Source organism: Ixodes scapularis, unplaced genomic scaffold (genome assembly GCF_016920785.2).
Source record: "Ixodes scapularis isolate PalLabHiFi unplaced genomic scaffold, ASM1692078v2 PGA_scaffold3__209_contigs__length_174095766, whole genome shotgun sequence".
Taxonomy (NCBI): Eukaryota; Metazoa; Arthropoda; class Arachnida; order Ixodida; family Ixodidae; genus Ixodes; species Ixodes scapularis.
This window is the reverse complement of record NW_024609868.1, coordinates 4,789,108-4,804,834: the sequence shown is the minus strand read 5'-3', so window position 1 is coordinate 4,804,834 and position 15,727 is coordinate 4,789,108. Positions and strand designations below refer to the sequence as shown.

The 15,727-nt window shown below is 47.3% G+C and overlaps 1 protein-coding gene across 1 annotated transcript in view; it reads left to right on the top strand.

Moving 5' to 3' along the window:
* The window catches only part of LOC8043177 (ribonuclease 3), a 54,747-nt gene that overhangs the window by 17,768 nt on the left and 21,252 nt on the right, over positions 1-15,727 (top strand). Inside the window, exons 8-17 of the mRNA XM_029985057.4 lie at positions 258-394; positions 2,938-3,105; positions 5,029-5,335; positions 6,975-7,111; positions 7,889-8,046; positions 10,724-10,852; positions 12,314-12,392; positions 13,070-13,177; positions 13,580-13,718; positions 15,332-15,552. Of these exons, the coding sequence (XP_029840917.2) occupies positions 258-394; positions 2,938-3,105; positions 5,029-5,335; positions 6,975-7,111; positions 7,889-8,046; positions 10,724-10,852; positions 12,314-12,392; positions 13,070-13,177; positions 13,580-13,718; positions 15,332-15,552 (1,583 nt within the window). The remainder of the gene's footprint in view (positions 1-257; positions 395-2,937; positions 3,106-5,028; positions 5,336-6,974; positions 7,112-7,888; positions 8,047-10,723; positions 10,853-12,313; positions 12,393-13,069; positions 13,178-13,579; positions 13,719-15,331; positions 15,553-15,727) is intronic.

The window sequence follows — 15,727 nt, the reverse complement described above, 5'->3', positions numbered from 1 at the left end:
TTGAATTGGATTGTGGCAGCTGAACCCTTTGTATCGGGATCTATACTCTCTTTCACTAGTTGCTACCAAAGGTAGAGAGGCGAGAGTGTAACCCAGGCAGTTAGGATAGAGGGAAATGAGGAACTTCCCCCTCTTTTTGTGTATCCCCCTTCTCACTCAGATTATTGCATCACTTAAAATTTGTATGACTTTCCTGTGGCTTTGGCAGCACTGCACTCAACTAGTGAGATGGAGCATTGCTTCCCATTTCCCCGCAGTTGCCAATCCCGGGAGCAGCGACTCGTCCAGCAATGAGTCGGAGTCCGACGAGGACAACGCCATGGAGGAGCTGGAGGTGAAGAAGAAGCACCCGTACAGGCTGCACCCCGAGCTCTGGTTCAACGACCCCGGAGAGGTATCTACTCGTGCCCCGGAGCGTAGATGCGACCTTTGTGTGCACGAATGGCAGCGCTTTGGAGGGTCGTCTAGTGTAGGTACAGCCCCGTTGTTGCAGCACAGCGTCCTAAGCTACGAAAAGTGGGCGGCCCGTGCTGCGCCTAGGGGTTACCCGCCCCGGGCCGATGTGGGTCCCATCTCGTGCGCTGCTTGCGTTGCGAGGAATCGGAGCTGTAAGAATTTTTCCTAAGGAGTACTTAGCTAACAATTACTTCAACTGAAATGTTATTAAGTTACATATACAGTTAGGCTTGTTCAAAAATGTACAAACTTAGTCGAGAAAAGTGACGAACTTGCATTTCGTTCGCTTTTAAGATATCCTATGACACCAAGGTGGGCTGCGGTTGCTGGCCAATAGTTCAGTTTTCCATGAGCAAAGAAGCGAGAGTGGCGCCAAAATGTGGCGCGGAGAGCATGAGTTACAAACCTAGAATAAGAGAGCATCTAACTGCTCAATTGATGTCAAAAGTTTGTACCTTCTTGAGTGTTGAGCGCAGTACGCTTCCGGCCGAGCACCAGCGCACTGGGCAGAAGCAAGACCCGCAGAAATGAGTTCTGCAGGTCTTGTTTCCCCACAGTGCACCGGCGCTCGGTAAGAAAAATGCTCAACGGGGCTAACCTGCAGCGATCAGCATTTGGAAAAGAACAAATATTGCAGTCACTTGCTTAGGAGAAGAGCACACTTTCAAAGGAGGACAGTGCATGCACACCCCTGGATATGCTAGGCAGAGATGCCTTGAGAATCTGCATTGATAATTACAGCGGAGCTGTTAAGGGCTACGTTCCTCAGGATCGTGTCCGGTACCGAAGAAATGGCGACACAAACCTACACAAACCTCTGGACAGCTACCGCCATCCATAAGCGACGGCAACAACTAGACAACCAGTCTGGTTTCCGCCGTCGCTCATAGATGGCGGCATCCTTTCCAGCTATCATTGAAGAATGGATAGTCGGGCGAGTTGGTGGGAATTCATCGTAAAAAACAGCGTGCAAAACAGACGAGGACGAAGAAGAAACACACGTGACAAGCGCAGCGCTCGTCATGTGTGTTTCTTCTTCGTCCTTGTCTGTTTTGCGCGGTGCTTCCTATGCTCTTATCAGTTTCGATTTGGACTTAGGATGGGTCGGCCGCATGCTTTTTCTTCGGGGAAACAAGTGCGGAAGGAGCGGCGACGTACGCACCAACAGCTCCGCTGCTCTTCCTTCTTCACCAAAGTGGAAAGGCTGAAAGTTTCTTTTATTATTGTTTTTTAAAGCATGAAAGGTTTTTGATCAGAACCAACTCAATCCCAAAATTATGTCCGTTTGTACATGTGGAAACACTAAATTGGTGTTTACAGGTCATATGACATCTGTTGATGTCACATGACATGACGTGGTGTGATCTATACGCCAAACAAGTTTTCCCGCCAAGGTCAGGGGGAAAATTGATGTCACGTAATCCGACGTGACGTACAGGCCAAATATCATGTGACCTATCCATAAATTTAATTACCCTCTCTAAATTTAGCGGGAAATTGATGTCACGTGACTTTACAACACGTGAAAGATCAATACAATTTCCCCACTAAATCTAGCAGGAAAGTTAATGTCAGATGGTCTATACACCACTTTAGTTTCATCACTAAGTTCAGCGAGGAAATTGATGCCATGGGACCTATGTGCACCCAGTTTTCCTCTCAATGTACCGGGCAAATTGATTAAAAAAAGGGTTCTCTCCTCAAAACGACAGCTTAATGTCATTTAAATAATTTTAAACAATCACACCCTGAATACTGCATTTTATGCATTATAGAACTTTAGAAATTAGGTCGCTGCCAACTATTTTTTTAATTTGAGATTGAAGAAAAATTATCTGCATATTGCAAAAAGATTTATAAATCTCCTCGATTAGATATGGGTTTTATTTTATGTCAAATGCATCGTTTACTAGCCATCCCAATGTAGGAATGGAACTTTCTGGGACCACAATCAATAGATATACTAGTTAGATTGCATATGCACAAGTGAAAGCTTCTAAATAACCTTCACAGGTTCAGCTGGGTTTTCGTTCAAGCATTGTGCAGTAGCGAAAGACTTGGAGAAACAGTTAAGACTTCTATTCACTATCCTATTTCAAAATATTTGGCCAAACTCTCTATTCATTTCAAATTCGCTTCGAACTCAACATCCACAATTCGCACATGCCTAGTGGTCACCATATCCAGATTCTGAACATTAATTAAGAAATTTATTTTATGGATCAACTAAACCTCTAAGATCGTGAAATTTGGTGCTTATATGTCTCAAGTAACATATTTTGAATCAGGAATAATCTAACTTGTTGAAATTTCTGTCATGACCCCTTTAAGAAATGTTCCCTTTCACAGATAATGATAACATTTCAATTGGTGGAGTATGTTGACAAATGAGACATCGTTTCTCCCCTCTCTCAACCACAGTTGCATTTTGCACGCTGGTCATTGCGCCTCCCGCTGACGAGCCAGTCGTCCCAATTGCAGATGAACGACGGCCCGCTGTGCCGGTGCAGCGCCCGTGCCCAGCGGTCGGGCATCCGGCACGGCATCTACCCAGGCGAGGGACCCCTGGCCCCCTGCGACCCCAACACCAACAACGTGGGGCGCCTGCACCACTACCGCATCGCCGTCACGCCCAGGACCAACTTTATGGTGGGCAAAGGGATTTGTTGGCCTAGTTGGTTAAACATTACGAAAATTTAAAAGTGCGAAAGACAAGGACAAGAGGGAGACTACACAGGACAAGCGCTTACTCGCAGCTGACACTTACTCGCAACTGACGCAGCACTTGTCCTGTGTAGTCTCCCTCTTGTCCTTGTCTTTCGTGCTTTTCAATCTTCGTAATGTTTATGGTGGGTGGCCGCCACTCAGTCATTGCACGCGTGGAAGCGGACAGTGTCACTCGGGGCCAAATCCTTTTCAAAACATTCGTTCGATTTTGTTTGACTCTGTCCATATCAGTCGAAAAGAATTGTCATGGGGCAACCGGGGAATTGCCGTACCCTTAACAACACTTGGAAAGAGTGCAACATAAAGGCCATTGCCATCTCGCAGTTTCTGGTGATGTAGTTGCCACACGACTGGCTTTTGAGCTAACTACCCCAAAGGGGAGTCGCAGCAGGTGTTTCGGTGCAGGGGTCTCGATGCCTTCTTTTCTCTGCCAGACCGACGTGTCGAGTGCATTAAATAATGCCAAGGTCGTCGGAATATATTGCGTTCCTAGACGTTCACACTGTGCCACCGCATAGAGACGTCACTAACAAGGTGGGAATAGCAGGAGGCAACTTGAGTTCTCCCAGCACGAGCTGCCCACCTTCGAGAAGGCTTCGGCGTCTCACATACTTTGAGCCTGCACTCTCGGCCAAAGCTCGGCGGAAGGCACAGAGTGCGTGCTGGAAGCCAGGTGTTTGAAAGACGCTCCCACCTGTTTTCATTCCGTCAGTGACTATAAAACTTACTTAAAGAATATAGCTTTCTAAAGACCAAATTAGCACCTTAAGAGTGGATATGGGCCTGAATTTCAAACTTTTTGAAAAAATTCATTTTTCACATTTGAGGTTTTTAGTTTTAAAAGCTAATTGTACACCCTTACACTATGGTTGATAACCATACGCCAAATAGTTACGTTGATATAAAATATTTTTGACACATTGTGAGGCAGTAACAAAGTAAAGGAGTTTAATGTTTGAACGCAGTTTTCTCAGTTCCACTTTTTCCTGCAAATTTCATACGGAGGAATCTTTTGGTCAAAGGTAAAAGTATTCTGATATCACAATCAAGATGTTTCTGAACTGAAATTTACTAAGCAATCGGGCTATCTACTTTATTTTGTTCTAAGTTGATGTCCTCATTTAGAAAATACTATGTTTTCAAAAATTTACATAGGACCGATATGCATCTCATATTTTGAGGTAATAACTCTTTCTGACATTTACATTTGAGTTCTAAAAACTAGATAGCACGAAGTCCGACATCCCCCACCTAATATTTAACCGCTCATAGTTGCGTATCTTAGATTTCTTAACAAAGAATGACACATCATCTTATGCAGGTATGTAATATTTTATTAGAGAGCTGAAAGTTTCCACAATATACATACATTTGATGTTAAATCTCCTCCACAAATTTCAATCTGATCACATGGGCAGTTCAGAAGCTAAACCTCTAGCTTGAGTAGTTCAGAAGTTAAATGTCTAGCCACTGTCCCCCCTTAAAGACTAAAGATTACTCGGAGAAAACGGCTGCTAGGAATATAAAAGTATCTGTGAAGCACTGCATTCTCCCGCAGAAAACTGTCTGCCCTACTCCCTCTTCACCTTCAAATTACCCCTCGATGCCGGGTTGGTCAGAGCAGCTGCAGTTTTTGGGACACGTCGCCTGCTTTTCTGCTCGCAAAGGGGTGCAGATTAAAGGGGCGCTTCAGTTTAGCAACGGAAACACAGCCGCGAATCCGTGGAAGCCTCAGCGAGACGTGTTTCTTGTGGTGGGAGACTCCGACTCGAGAGCATGAAGGCAAGCGAAGCAAACGGCTTTCCCGATTCGGAGTGACGAGCATCCGTCTGTCCTCCCACGCAGATGAAGTGCCCGACGACCATCCGGCACGACGGGCACGAGTTTGTCTTTGAGGGCTTCTCGATGCTGTCTCACTGGGCGCTGCCCAAGCTGCCCACCTGCCGGGTGATCCGCTTCAACATCGAGTATGCGGTGCTCTACCTGGAGGAGAAGTTCCCCGAGAACTTCACAGTGTGCGGGCTGGAGCTGCTCTCCCGCTACCTGTTCACGGAGGTGCTTGAGATGCTCGACCTGGACTGGAGGGCCCACGGGGACCCGGAGGGCTGCCCCCGCTTCCACTTCATGCCCCGCTTCGCACGCAAGCTCGAAGGTCGGTGCGCTGCACGCCTCGATCGTCGCTGACATTTGGGAGCGTTTTCCTTCCACGTTTGACGAGAAAAATAAAACGATGCAGGAAAGACACGGAGACAGGTAAAAGGAATGCAACAACACTTTAGACAGAGTAAAAGAAATCAACAGTCGCTGGCCAGCTTTGTGCCTGTATATTTCTTCTACTTATCCCTGTGTCTTTTTGCGTTGTTTTATTGTCCTTGTAAAACATACAAACTCGTCAATCTACAAATGTTGCTGCTGTAGCTCCGCGTGTGTCTTCCCACGTCCCGAAGATGGGGCCGAAGGACATGATTGGTGTGGGTGCTGTCTCTGGGACTAATGGGCTGCACGGGTGGTGGCACCTGTGTTGCTTGCGTCCCTTGGTGCTTTTATCTGAATCTCGGATTTCTAGATAATACACTGCAGGTCAGCAGGTGCCCCATGTAGGTCCGCTGTTCTTTGCTCGCATGGCGCAGTGATGGTTAGTTCGAGGTGTGCTGGCAAATTCCTTGTCAATAAGCGCAAATGCTAATTGTTTGAAAACACTACACACTTGAATTGACCATGCGGGGGAAGTGTTTTGCACTTCCATTTTGGGCAGACTTCGGGTCGCCACGAGCTGCACAGATGCGTTCAAAAATCATATTACCAGAGTTTGCACAACCCATTGAGTGCCAGCACCTGCATCTGTGCTCGGATCCTGCTTTCTACAGGTGTGGCACTTCTCTGAACAGTAGAGCTGTTTGCACCGAGTGAATAAATAAGCTAGCTGCTTATTGGAAGAAGTGGGATACTACTAAGTCTGTATTGTGGAGCTGTAAAGTGGCGATTGAACTTTCGAAAAGTGGCAGTCAAATTTGTTCTGACTCAAAGCTTTGCTACTGCATCATTTATAATCTCAACCTTGTCATAGTCACTATAAGGCTCCTTCACACGTAAGCTTCTGCAACATAATGCAACATAACCAAATGGTGCTGCGTCAACCAGCCTGTACATGCATCCTCGTCCCATTCGCAAAACTTTGGGTGAAGCAATCTTTTGCCATTGATAAAACGCTTCAAGAGACAGATGACCACGAATAAGAGGGTGCTAGGAAAAAAGATCGAGGTACACCTAAGCATTCCTTACGAGTTGTGAATGCAAAAGCATGCAAGCTGCTCGTCCTCTCCCTTTTTCGTCTGCTGCGCACTTTTCGTCGCCGGTCGGCGCGTGTGCTCCCCTGGTGAGCTTGGACGCTTCGTGCTGATGGACAGGCAGTGCCAAGAGGTGAGCGGTCGTGGAAACTGACGAGCGCAGCGGCCAATGGGAGCCCCATCGACGCGCGCCGGCCAATGGGAGCCCCATCGACGCGCGCCGGCCAATGGGAGCCCCATCGAGGCGCGCCAGCCAATGGAACCGAAGTAAACTATCTGCCGTTTTCGCTCTTCAGACTGATGACGTCAGCTCACTCCATGAGACAGTTCATGCTTTCGCATTAATAATCTTATTAGACTAAAACAGAAACAAATGCCCTCAGTTCTTGGTTTTTCCTGTTCTGGTCGGATTTATTGCCAGTGCCTACAGGAGAGCTTGTCGAAACCGAACGACTGTCGTAGCCGGCCGCGTAATGATGAGTGCCCTCTGGTCTCTCGCGGCAGACAACGGCAAGGAGCTGCTGTCTCTGAACGTGGTGCTGCAGTACCTTCTGACGAGCAGCGTGCCTCTGGTGGCTGCCCCCGAGCTGCCCCGCCTCTGCAAGATGTCCCAGAGCAAGTGGCAGGGCTTTGCTGACCAGGTCTGTTTGGGCACCCTACTCTGTGTTGCCGGAACAAATTAGGTTGGTTCACACACTTACGACTGCTTGCGACCATGTGCCTTAAAACCTCTACTCTTGCCACGAGAGAACAAACTGGCCCCATCTATTAAACGCTTGCAATCACCTTTTTTTTTAACTTTTTATTTTGTTATAAACCATGGATTCTCAGACAAGTTTCTGGAGCACCCTCGAGGGTCCCCTGAGCTCTCAGATTTTCTCGACCGTTTCTGCCCCTAAATAAAGCGTTCTTCCAGTTTGAGTACTATTTTAGCAAATCTGAGCCACTCACTGATACCCAACTATAAGTCAAACACTTCCTAGTATGAACATTATTGTTTACAGGGTCCATAGTCTCGTGTACCACTTTTCTGCACCAATGCCGAAATCGGGAGGGGTTCCTTTGCTGCCGTTCAAGGCGGATAGGGGTTCCTCAAGATCGAAGAGTTTGAGAATAATAAACGACCGTATCTCATAGATAATACATAGATTTGGTCTCGCAACTATTGCAAAACCTTCGCTCTAGTGAAATGCCGTTTTGAGGTCACCTCATAGATGGTGCCAGCATGCTAGTGTGTTCTCTAGAGAGCCTAGATCAAAGAGAGGGTTCAACTCAAACCATCTCAAGACTAACTCGGACCGAAATGCACGAAAAGATGGTAAACCTTTTTCTCTAGATTTGGTACGTGAACTCTAGCGTTTAATGTCGAGGGATTGTGCCGTGGATCGACCCCGAACGTGGGTTTCTGTGGCGTGCAGGTGAAGGGCATGATAGTGGTGAATCCCGGCATGAAGCCCTGTGCCCTGCGGGTAGACCAGTTAGACCGAGAGCTGTGCGGGACGCAGGGCGGAGTCTTCCCTGAGATCGTCCACTTTGGGATACGGCCGCCCCAGCTCAGTTACGCCGGCAACCCCATGTGAGTTGCACACCCGCTTGTCTGCTCATTTGCCTGCCTGCTTGGTGAGAGAGTGGCTTTTGGACACGTGCTAGCCGCCACTCGGGTGGGAGCCTATACGAAACTGTGGCTGTGTGTTTGTAGAAGTGTCTACCATATTTTTCGGTTCACATCCAGTGCATTGTTTGAAAAAACAAATTTCGCCTGAAAGAAAAAAGCTTCTCTTTAGATGATGGTGTGTAGTCCTTTCCCGGTGCATATTTCTAATGTAAAATATTTTCATACGCAGCACACCTTAAAAAGCACCCGCTTTATTAGCGGAAAAAGCTCGTAAATTATAGCTACCATAATTAACATAATATCTGTCATTCACTAAATTCATCGCATTTCGTCATAATGACGGAAAAAATGGAAAAAGACAAGCGCCGAAAGACCAGGACAAGGTAAGAAGACGACAACACAAGGTGCACTCGCAACTGAAGATTTATTTATGGAAAAACAGTCCTATATACACTTTTTAAAAAACACCCACATCACTTTCCACTTGCCCACTCTTTATCCAAGAATAGACACTCTTTTTCTGACAGAGTCACTGAAGGCTCGCTTATGCACTTATCTGCACCCTTCCTTATTGCATACGCCTCATGAATTTCCCTTGTAATCTTTTTGCTGTATCGCCCCAGGATTGCCACGTCATTGAAAACTGGTGTGCACTCACATCGGTTGCAATGCACAGCCAGGTGACCCGAAGGTGACTGTTTTAAGGAAGCAGCATGCTCTCTTGCGCGATCATTTACACAACGCCCAGTTTGGCCTACGTAAGACCTACCGCAAGAAAGCGGAATGTCATACACAACACCAGTGTGACATTCTACAAACTTATTCTGGTGTTTTTTCTTACACTCGTCACTCTTCCCTTCAGGATCATTGATTTTCCTGCATAACGCAGAAAGCTTTTTTGGGGCTGAAAAAACGACAGGAACGTCGTAACGTTCCGTCACCTTTTTTAAGTTATGAGACACTGCGTGAATGTAAGGCATTACAGCGGTTCTTACTTTTTGGCGTTCAGGAACGTTTCTTTCCGCACCCCTAAATTTCTTTTTGAGGCCCTCTGCAGCTTCAACAATGGATCTCAGCGGAAAACCCGCACTTGCGAGCCGATCTGCCTGTAGAAGGAAACTCCTTCCCATTTCCTCAGGACAGGATTTGTTCAGAGCGGCTCCGAGGCACGAAGAAGCAATACCTCTTTTCACTAACTTGGAGTGGGAAGAATTAAAAGGGAGTACAGCTTTCTTGGAGCGAGGTTCGTAAGCCCACCACACATGGTCATCTAAGAAGAGAGCAGGACGTGAACGTGCTGATTACGTCAGCCACCTTGTTATCAGTGAGTTTTCACGTCCTGCTCTCATGGGTTAAAATTCACTCATGAGAGGACCACGGAGGGCTCGTTACAATTTTTGGATTTAAAACTAAAATTCTTAGATGACCATGTGTGCTGGACTTACGAACCTCGCTCCAAGAAAGCTGTACTCCCTTTTAATTCTTCCCACTCCAAGTTAGTGAAAAGAGGTATTGCTTCTTCGTGCCTCGGAGCCGCTCTGAACAAATCCTGTCCTGAGGAAATGGGAAGGAGTTTCCTTCTACAGGTAGATCGGCTCGCAAGTGCGGGTTTTCCGCTGAGATCCATTGTTGAAGCTGCAGAGGGCCTCAAAAAGAAATTTAGGGGTGCCAAAAGAAACGTTCCTGAACGCCAAAAAGTAAGAACCGCTGTAATGCCTTACATTCACGCAGTGTCTCATAACTTAAAAAAGGTGACGGAACGTTACGACGTTCCTGTCGTTTTTTCAGCCCCTAAAAAGCTTTCTGCGTTATGCAGGAAAATCAATAATCCCGAAGGGAAGAGTGGCGAGTGTAAGAAAAAACACCAGAATAAGTTTGTAGAATGTCACACTGGTGTTGTGTATGACATTCCGCTTTCTTGCGGTAGGTCTTACGTAGGCCAAACTGGGCGTTGTGTAAATGATCGCGCAAGAGAGCATGCTGCTTCCTTAAAACAGTCACCTTCGGGGCACCTGGCTGTGCATTGCAATCGATGTGAGTGCACACCAGTTTTCAATGACGTGGCAATCCTGGGCGATACAGCAAAAAGATTACAAGGGAAATTCATGAGGCGTATGCAATAAGGAAGGGTGCAGATAAGTGCATAAGCGAGCCTTCAGTGACTCTGTCAGAAAAAGAGTGTCTATTCTTGGATAAAGAGTGGGCAAGTGGAAAGTGACATGGGTGTTTTTTAAAAAGTGTATATAGGACTGTTTTTCCATAAATAAATCTTCAGTTGCGAGTGCACCTTGTGTCGTCGTCTTCTTACCTTGACCTGGTCTTTCGGCGCTTGTCTTTTTCCATTATGAACCAGCTGGCCCAACTCACCATTTTGTTGCACGTCATAATGACATATCTTAATTAATTGGATGCCATATTTGAGGGCGCTGTTTAGAGTGCATGCTCGTAAGGAGCTCACATTAATAGGCTGTTAAGACCGGCAATCTTGATGGTGTGGAAAGCACGTTACAAAAGAACTATGAAAGGTCCCGTCAGTATGCGCTCGGACTATGATCCAGAGAATACAGTATCTCGTTGTACTGCCCTCTCGGTCCAGACCAGAGGTTAATGCGAGCGGCACGCGCCTTCCCGCCCCCAGGTACCAGAAGGCCTGGCGGGACTACGTCAAGTTCCGGCACCTGCTGGCCAACAAGCCCAAGGTGCTGTACACGGACCGCCACAAGCTGCTCCAGAAGGAGGCCAAGCTGCAAGAGATGCGGCTCAAGAGGTTAGGGGCCTCACGCCAGGACACATGGAAATTAGAGAGCCTAGATCGAAGAGAGGGTCCAACTCAAACCATGGGAAGCGTTTCCAATTGTCGGTCGCAAGTGCGCATGCGCCGCGTCGTCGGGTGACGAGGGGGAAAACGGGCAGAAAGACATTTGCAGGCAATCAATGCTTTTGTCACCTTGCAGCTCATATTGCAAATGCGGCCCATTTACCACGTGATCTTGATCAAGCAGTTGGAAACTTTCTGAAATATGGGCTCCCTAGCCGAAGCCTGCTCGGGGCGGGGCAGTGTGGGCTCGTGCAGTACGAGCAATGGCGGCTTTCGCCACTCCTCAGGGAGTTTCAAAGCAAAAAAATAGAGCCTGGTTCACAGACTCGCGACTGCTCACGATTGAGTGCATTAAACCTTCTTCTGATCTCTTACGACGAGAGGACACGCTGGTGCCATCTATTGCGTGGAACATTCGGCATTTCCCTATATTTCCTACTTTTTTTCGCGCATCATTCTTTCTTTACTGTCTCATTAAGCTTTTGACTATGTTATAAACGACCATTTCTCTCAGGTAGTGTGTATATTTTATCTCACAAATACTGCAAAGCCTTCACTCTAGTGTAACACACTTTTGGGGTTACCTCATAGGTGATGCCAGCGAGCCAGTGTGTTTTCTCGTCGTAGGAGGTCAAGAAGTCGGTCGTAAGCAAACGAAAGTGTTTAAGAGGGAGCGCTTTTCTAAGCCCCATAGAGAATACACGCGATTTTCTGTCATTTTACAAAAATTCTCACTTAATAACCGTTACTCCCATTTTTTCAAACTTTTTTGCTATAAAAAGATTGATTCTTCGCCCAACTATCCCTCCGAGCATATTTTTCATAAAAAATGTATTATATTTCATTTTAAATTGTGAAATCGGTCGGAATCGGCTGTTTTAACATGTTTACGTTAAAACGCGTTTGTAAAAACCTGTGAATTTTGAACTACAAATGTGTCTGGTGGAATATCTGCAGAATTTAACACGGAATTCAATTATTTTAGAATTATAGCTGTAAGTACATCCGTTCTGTAACTACGTCGAAAAAACTGAACCAAGGTGTTGTTGCTTGTTTCCCTTGCAAAGTACTGCGGCCTTTTACGAATTGACAAATAGTATTAAATTGCGTGACCCTGTAGCTGGCCGGTCGTGCAAAAATGATAAAGGTGGGGAGGGTGGAAAAAATTAAATGGGAGCAAGAAAAATAATGGGTATGATGATGACGTCACTGTTTTTTCTCATGGATCCACTGGCTGCAGTGTTTTGGGATTCATTACATATATTTGTCTTATATATGTTGTCACTAAACGAAAGGTGCCTTAATCTTTAATTTGTATTATATTATACTCTATAACCAATCAACTCTATAACCAATTTGTATTATATTATACTCTATAACCAATCCTTTCATTTCTTTCCTGGCTTTCAGCAACCTGAAGAGAGATGTGACGGTGGTGGTGAGCAGCGAGAACTTCTTCAGAACGGGAATCATGTGCGACATTGTTCAGGTGCGCCGTTCCCTTTCTTCTCTTTTATGTCTGCGTTTTCTGCTGGGGGGCCTAAGGCAAGAGGTGTAGGTGAAGGATCCCACTCGTGTCTGTCTTCAGAGCATTGCTGTAAACAGCTTGAAGGGCCATTGTGCTTAGCATGAAACCCAAGTGCAGATTCTGCGGTAGTTTTTAACGCGACGCAGCTGCCGTCGAAGCTAGGCGGCAGCCTAGCTTTGACGGCAACCTAGTGAATTTGGGGATTCGCGAAGCCTAGCTTTGCTAATCCCCAAATTCACGAAGGAAACAGTGGCATGCTTTGAAGTTGCTATATTACGGACGTTGCACATGACGACCTCCAAGCTACAGTGCGGCTTCTTGGGAGCTTCAGAAAGCGCGAAAAAGTGCCATTGTTAGCGAAGCTTTTGACTTCTGGCTTGAGTTCCCACAGTCCCACTTGCCTTCCTTTTCAGGTGGTTGTTACACCGTGAATGCTCTACTTTGTGGTGGCGTTCTTTACATAAACCTTGTGTTTCTTTGGGCAAGAGTTTCAAGACGGTATAGTAGACAAGCCATACATGCCAGTACGTATAGGTACTAGCAGGCAGTTTATGAAAAGAGTGTGTGGGTGCTGCTAGCTCTCAGCGGTAGTGTTCATGCTTAAGCATGGTAAATAGCAGTCTGTCTGGTGCCTGCAGCATGCTCTGCTACTTCCGGTTCTTGTGTGCCACCTGAGGTTCCACAAGTCTCTGGACTTCCTCGAGAGCATCATCGGGACAGAGTTCAAGGACCGATACCTACTGCAGGTGAGGACCAGTACTGGCCCTTGGGGTGGGCAACCTGGGCGCGATCAATAGGGGGGGCCCTTATTGAATTTTATTTTTATTATTTACTTGTGAACACAGCGCTTGACACGATGCTATATGCTCGATCGTTGTTTGTTTTTAGAATGCGTTGTTGGTTAACAAAAATCGTACCTAGTAGATATGGGCGTATAAAAACGGGGGTGCATCAGGGTCAAAGTTTGCCCTGGGCGCTTTATGGTATAAGGCCGGCCTTGGTAGGGACGGCTGATCTTGGGCCGGACTTCGGGGAGTCTGAAGGTACTGAGTGGAGTCGGTACCCCTTTACAGGCTTATTATGTAAGTGAGGTGTGGTGTTGTTTGTTGACTCTCTCCTTACCATGGGGCACTGCTGACCTCTTTCAGCTGGCCCTGACCCACCCCTCGTACCGGGAGAACTTTGGCACGAACCCGGACCACGCCCGCAACTCGCTGACCAACTGCGGCATCAGGCAGCCCGAGTATGGAGACCGCAGGATCCACTACCTCAACACCAGGAAGAGAGGTGGGCCCCCCTTTTTGTCTGCCACTTCCTTCTTGTCCCCTTTAGGCTCTTTTTATATGCGAAAGCATTAATTGTCCCATGGAGCAAACCGACGTCATCAGCATTGAAGCCGTGCCAAACGGCACCCTCCTCTGTCCCAATGTCGTATGTAGCAGAAATCTGATGATTTCTCAGAAACCAGAGAAGCCTTCTCCATGGTGGCGCAGCGCACGCAGCGATTTTGGCGCCAATAAAAAAGAGCGGTGGCCGGCGGTGGCGCCAGAGCCCATTCAAGCAAGCTCCGGAGTGGGTGTACAGCTGAGTGTGGCGCAGGCACTTCATAAGAGCGCGCTCTGGGCCGTCGGTCGGTGAAACGTGGCCGTCGACGCCGCTACGCCGCAGACGAACTAAGGGAACAGAAGAACGACATTCACGCTTTCGCATTCACGGTTAATAAGAAGTGCTTAAGTGTCCTCGGATTTTTTTTTCTTTCCAAAGGCGGTCAGGTTTGTTTGGGACAGAGCTCTTGGTTTTGAAACTGAATGGAATCATACTTGTATTTTCGGAACGTTCGGGCAGAGCTGGAAGAGTAAGAAGTTAACTTAGGGGTTTTGTAGTACCCAATGCCCAATGCACATGCTCTCTGAAAGGAAAGAAAACTGATAACAAGATGCCATTGTAGCACTGTCAGTGCCGAAAGCTGGGGCTGGGAGACTCGCTTTCACGTGCTCCAGAACAAAAAAAGAAACAAAAAACCAAACAGTGGCTTAGCTCGGCTATGCCAGGATATACGTAGCGTAAGCTTAGGTTCAGCTGGTTATTCTTGGCTTTCCTGGTTGTCTAGGATTAGCTTGATTATCATGCTTACTGCTGCTTCAATGACACACACGGTATATGCATTATGTGACAACTGTGGGATCCGATGAGTTAAGCTTCTCCGCTCTTCTTATTGCGGAGGAGGCGCGGTGTAACCGAGCTTTCGGTTGCACGTCAAAAGATCCCCAGGTGGTCCAAATTAATCCTCCACTGGGGCGTGCCAGATGCCCGTCGTTGGTTTGGCCAGCTGTGCGCCATGTTGTTATGTATCAAGCAACCAAGGTGCCGCCCAGAACAACTGGACAGCGCAAGCCATGATCTCGAGCGGGTGCATGCGTGCGGCGCGTGCGTCGTGGACTGACCTAGGCGCCCTACCACTCCTGCCCGTTCCGTCACTGCTCCTCGCGCATGCGCAGCACGGCTCTCCAGGAGCCACGCGAAACTGCTCAACCTCGGCCAGTGTAGCTTACGCTACAAAAGTTTGGAACAAAAGGGTCAGATGTCTATTTTGTTCCAAATGCTTTTGTTCACGCACCCCACAATCCGTGAACGCGATGCCGATGCCCGACGACTTAGCTGTGACTTGTTGCAGCTATCGCTGTGACTGTACTGTGGGTTAATACGGGACTGCTCAATTTTTTACATGAATAGCTGCTGTGGGCTATTCATGTAACCACCACTAAAAATAGTAACTAGCTAAAAATGTTTTTATAAAAACTGACTTTTTTGTAAAGATGTTCTTCTGTAAACTAGTCTCTTTTTATAAGTGTAGCTCTGCCAGTGCAAAGTGGGGCTGAGGTATTTGATTGGATTTGCAGGCATCAACACGCTGATCAACATCATGTCCCGCTTTGGGCGCCAGGAGGAGACGGCGTCGAGCATCAGCCACAACGAGCGGCTGGAGTTCCTCGGGGACGCGGTGGTGGAGTTCCTGTCAAGCATCCACCTGTTCTTCATGTTCCCGGACTTGGAGGAAGGTGGTCTGGCAACCTACCGGGCAGCCATCGTGCAAAACCAGCACCTGGCCGTCCTTGCCAAGGTGATACTCCATTCGGAGGAGTTCACTCATGTAGAAGAGCTGCCAATTTCGCCACACATTTCCTTCTCTCTGCCCGCGTGACATGCCTTTGTGATAGGCATGTTGGAGGAAACTTCTTGGCTTTTTGTTTCACTCGGTGTCATCCTCCCTGAGTGAAAGTAGTGTGCAACAGTGC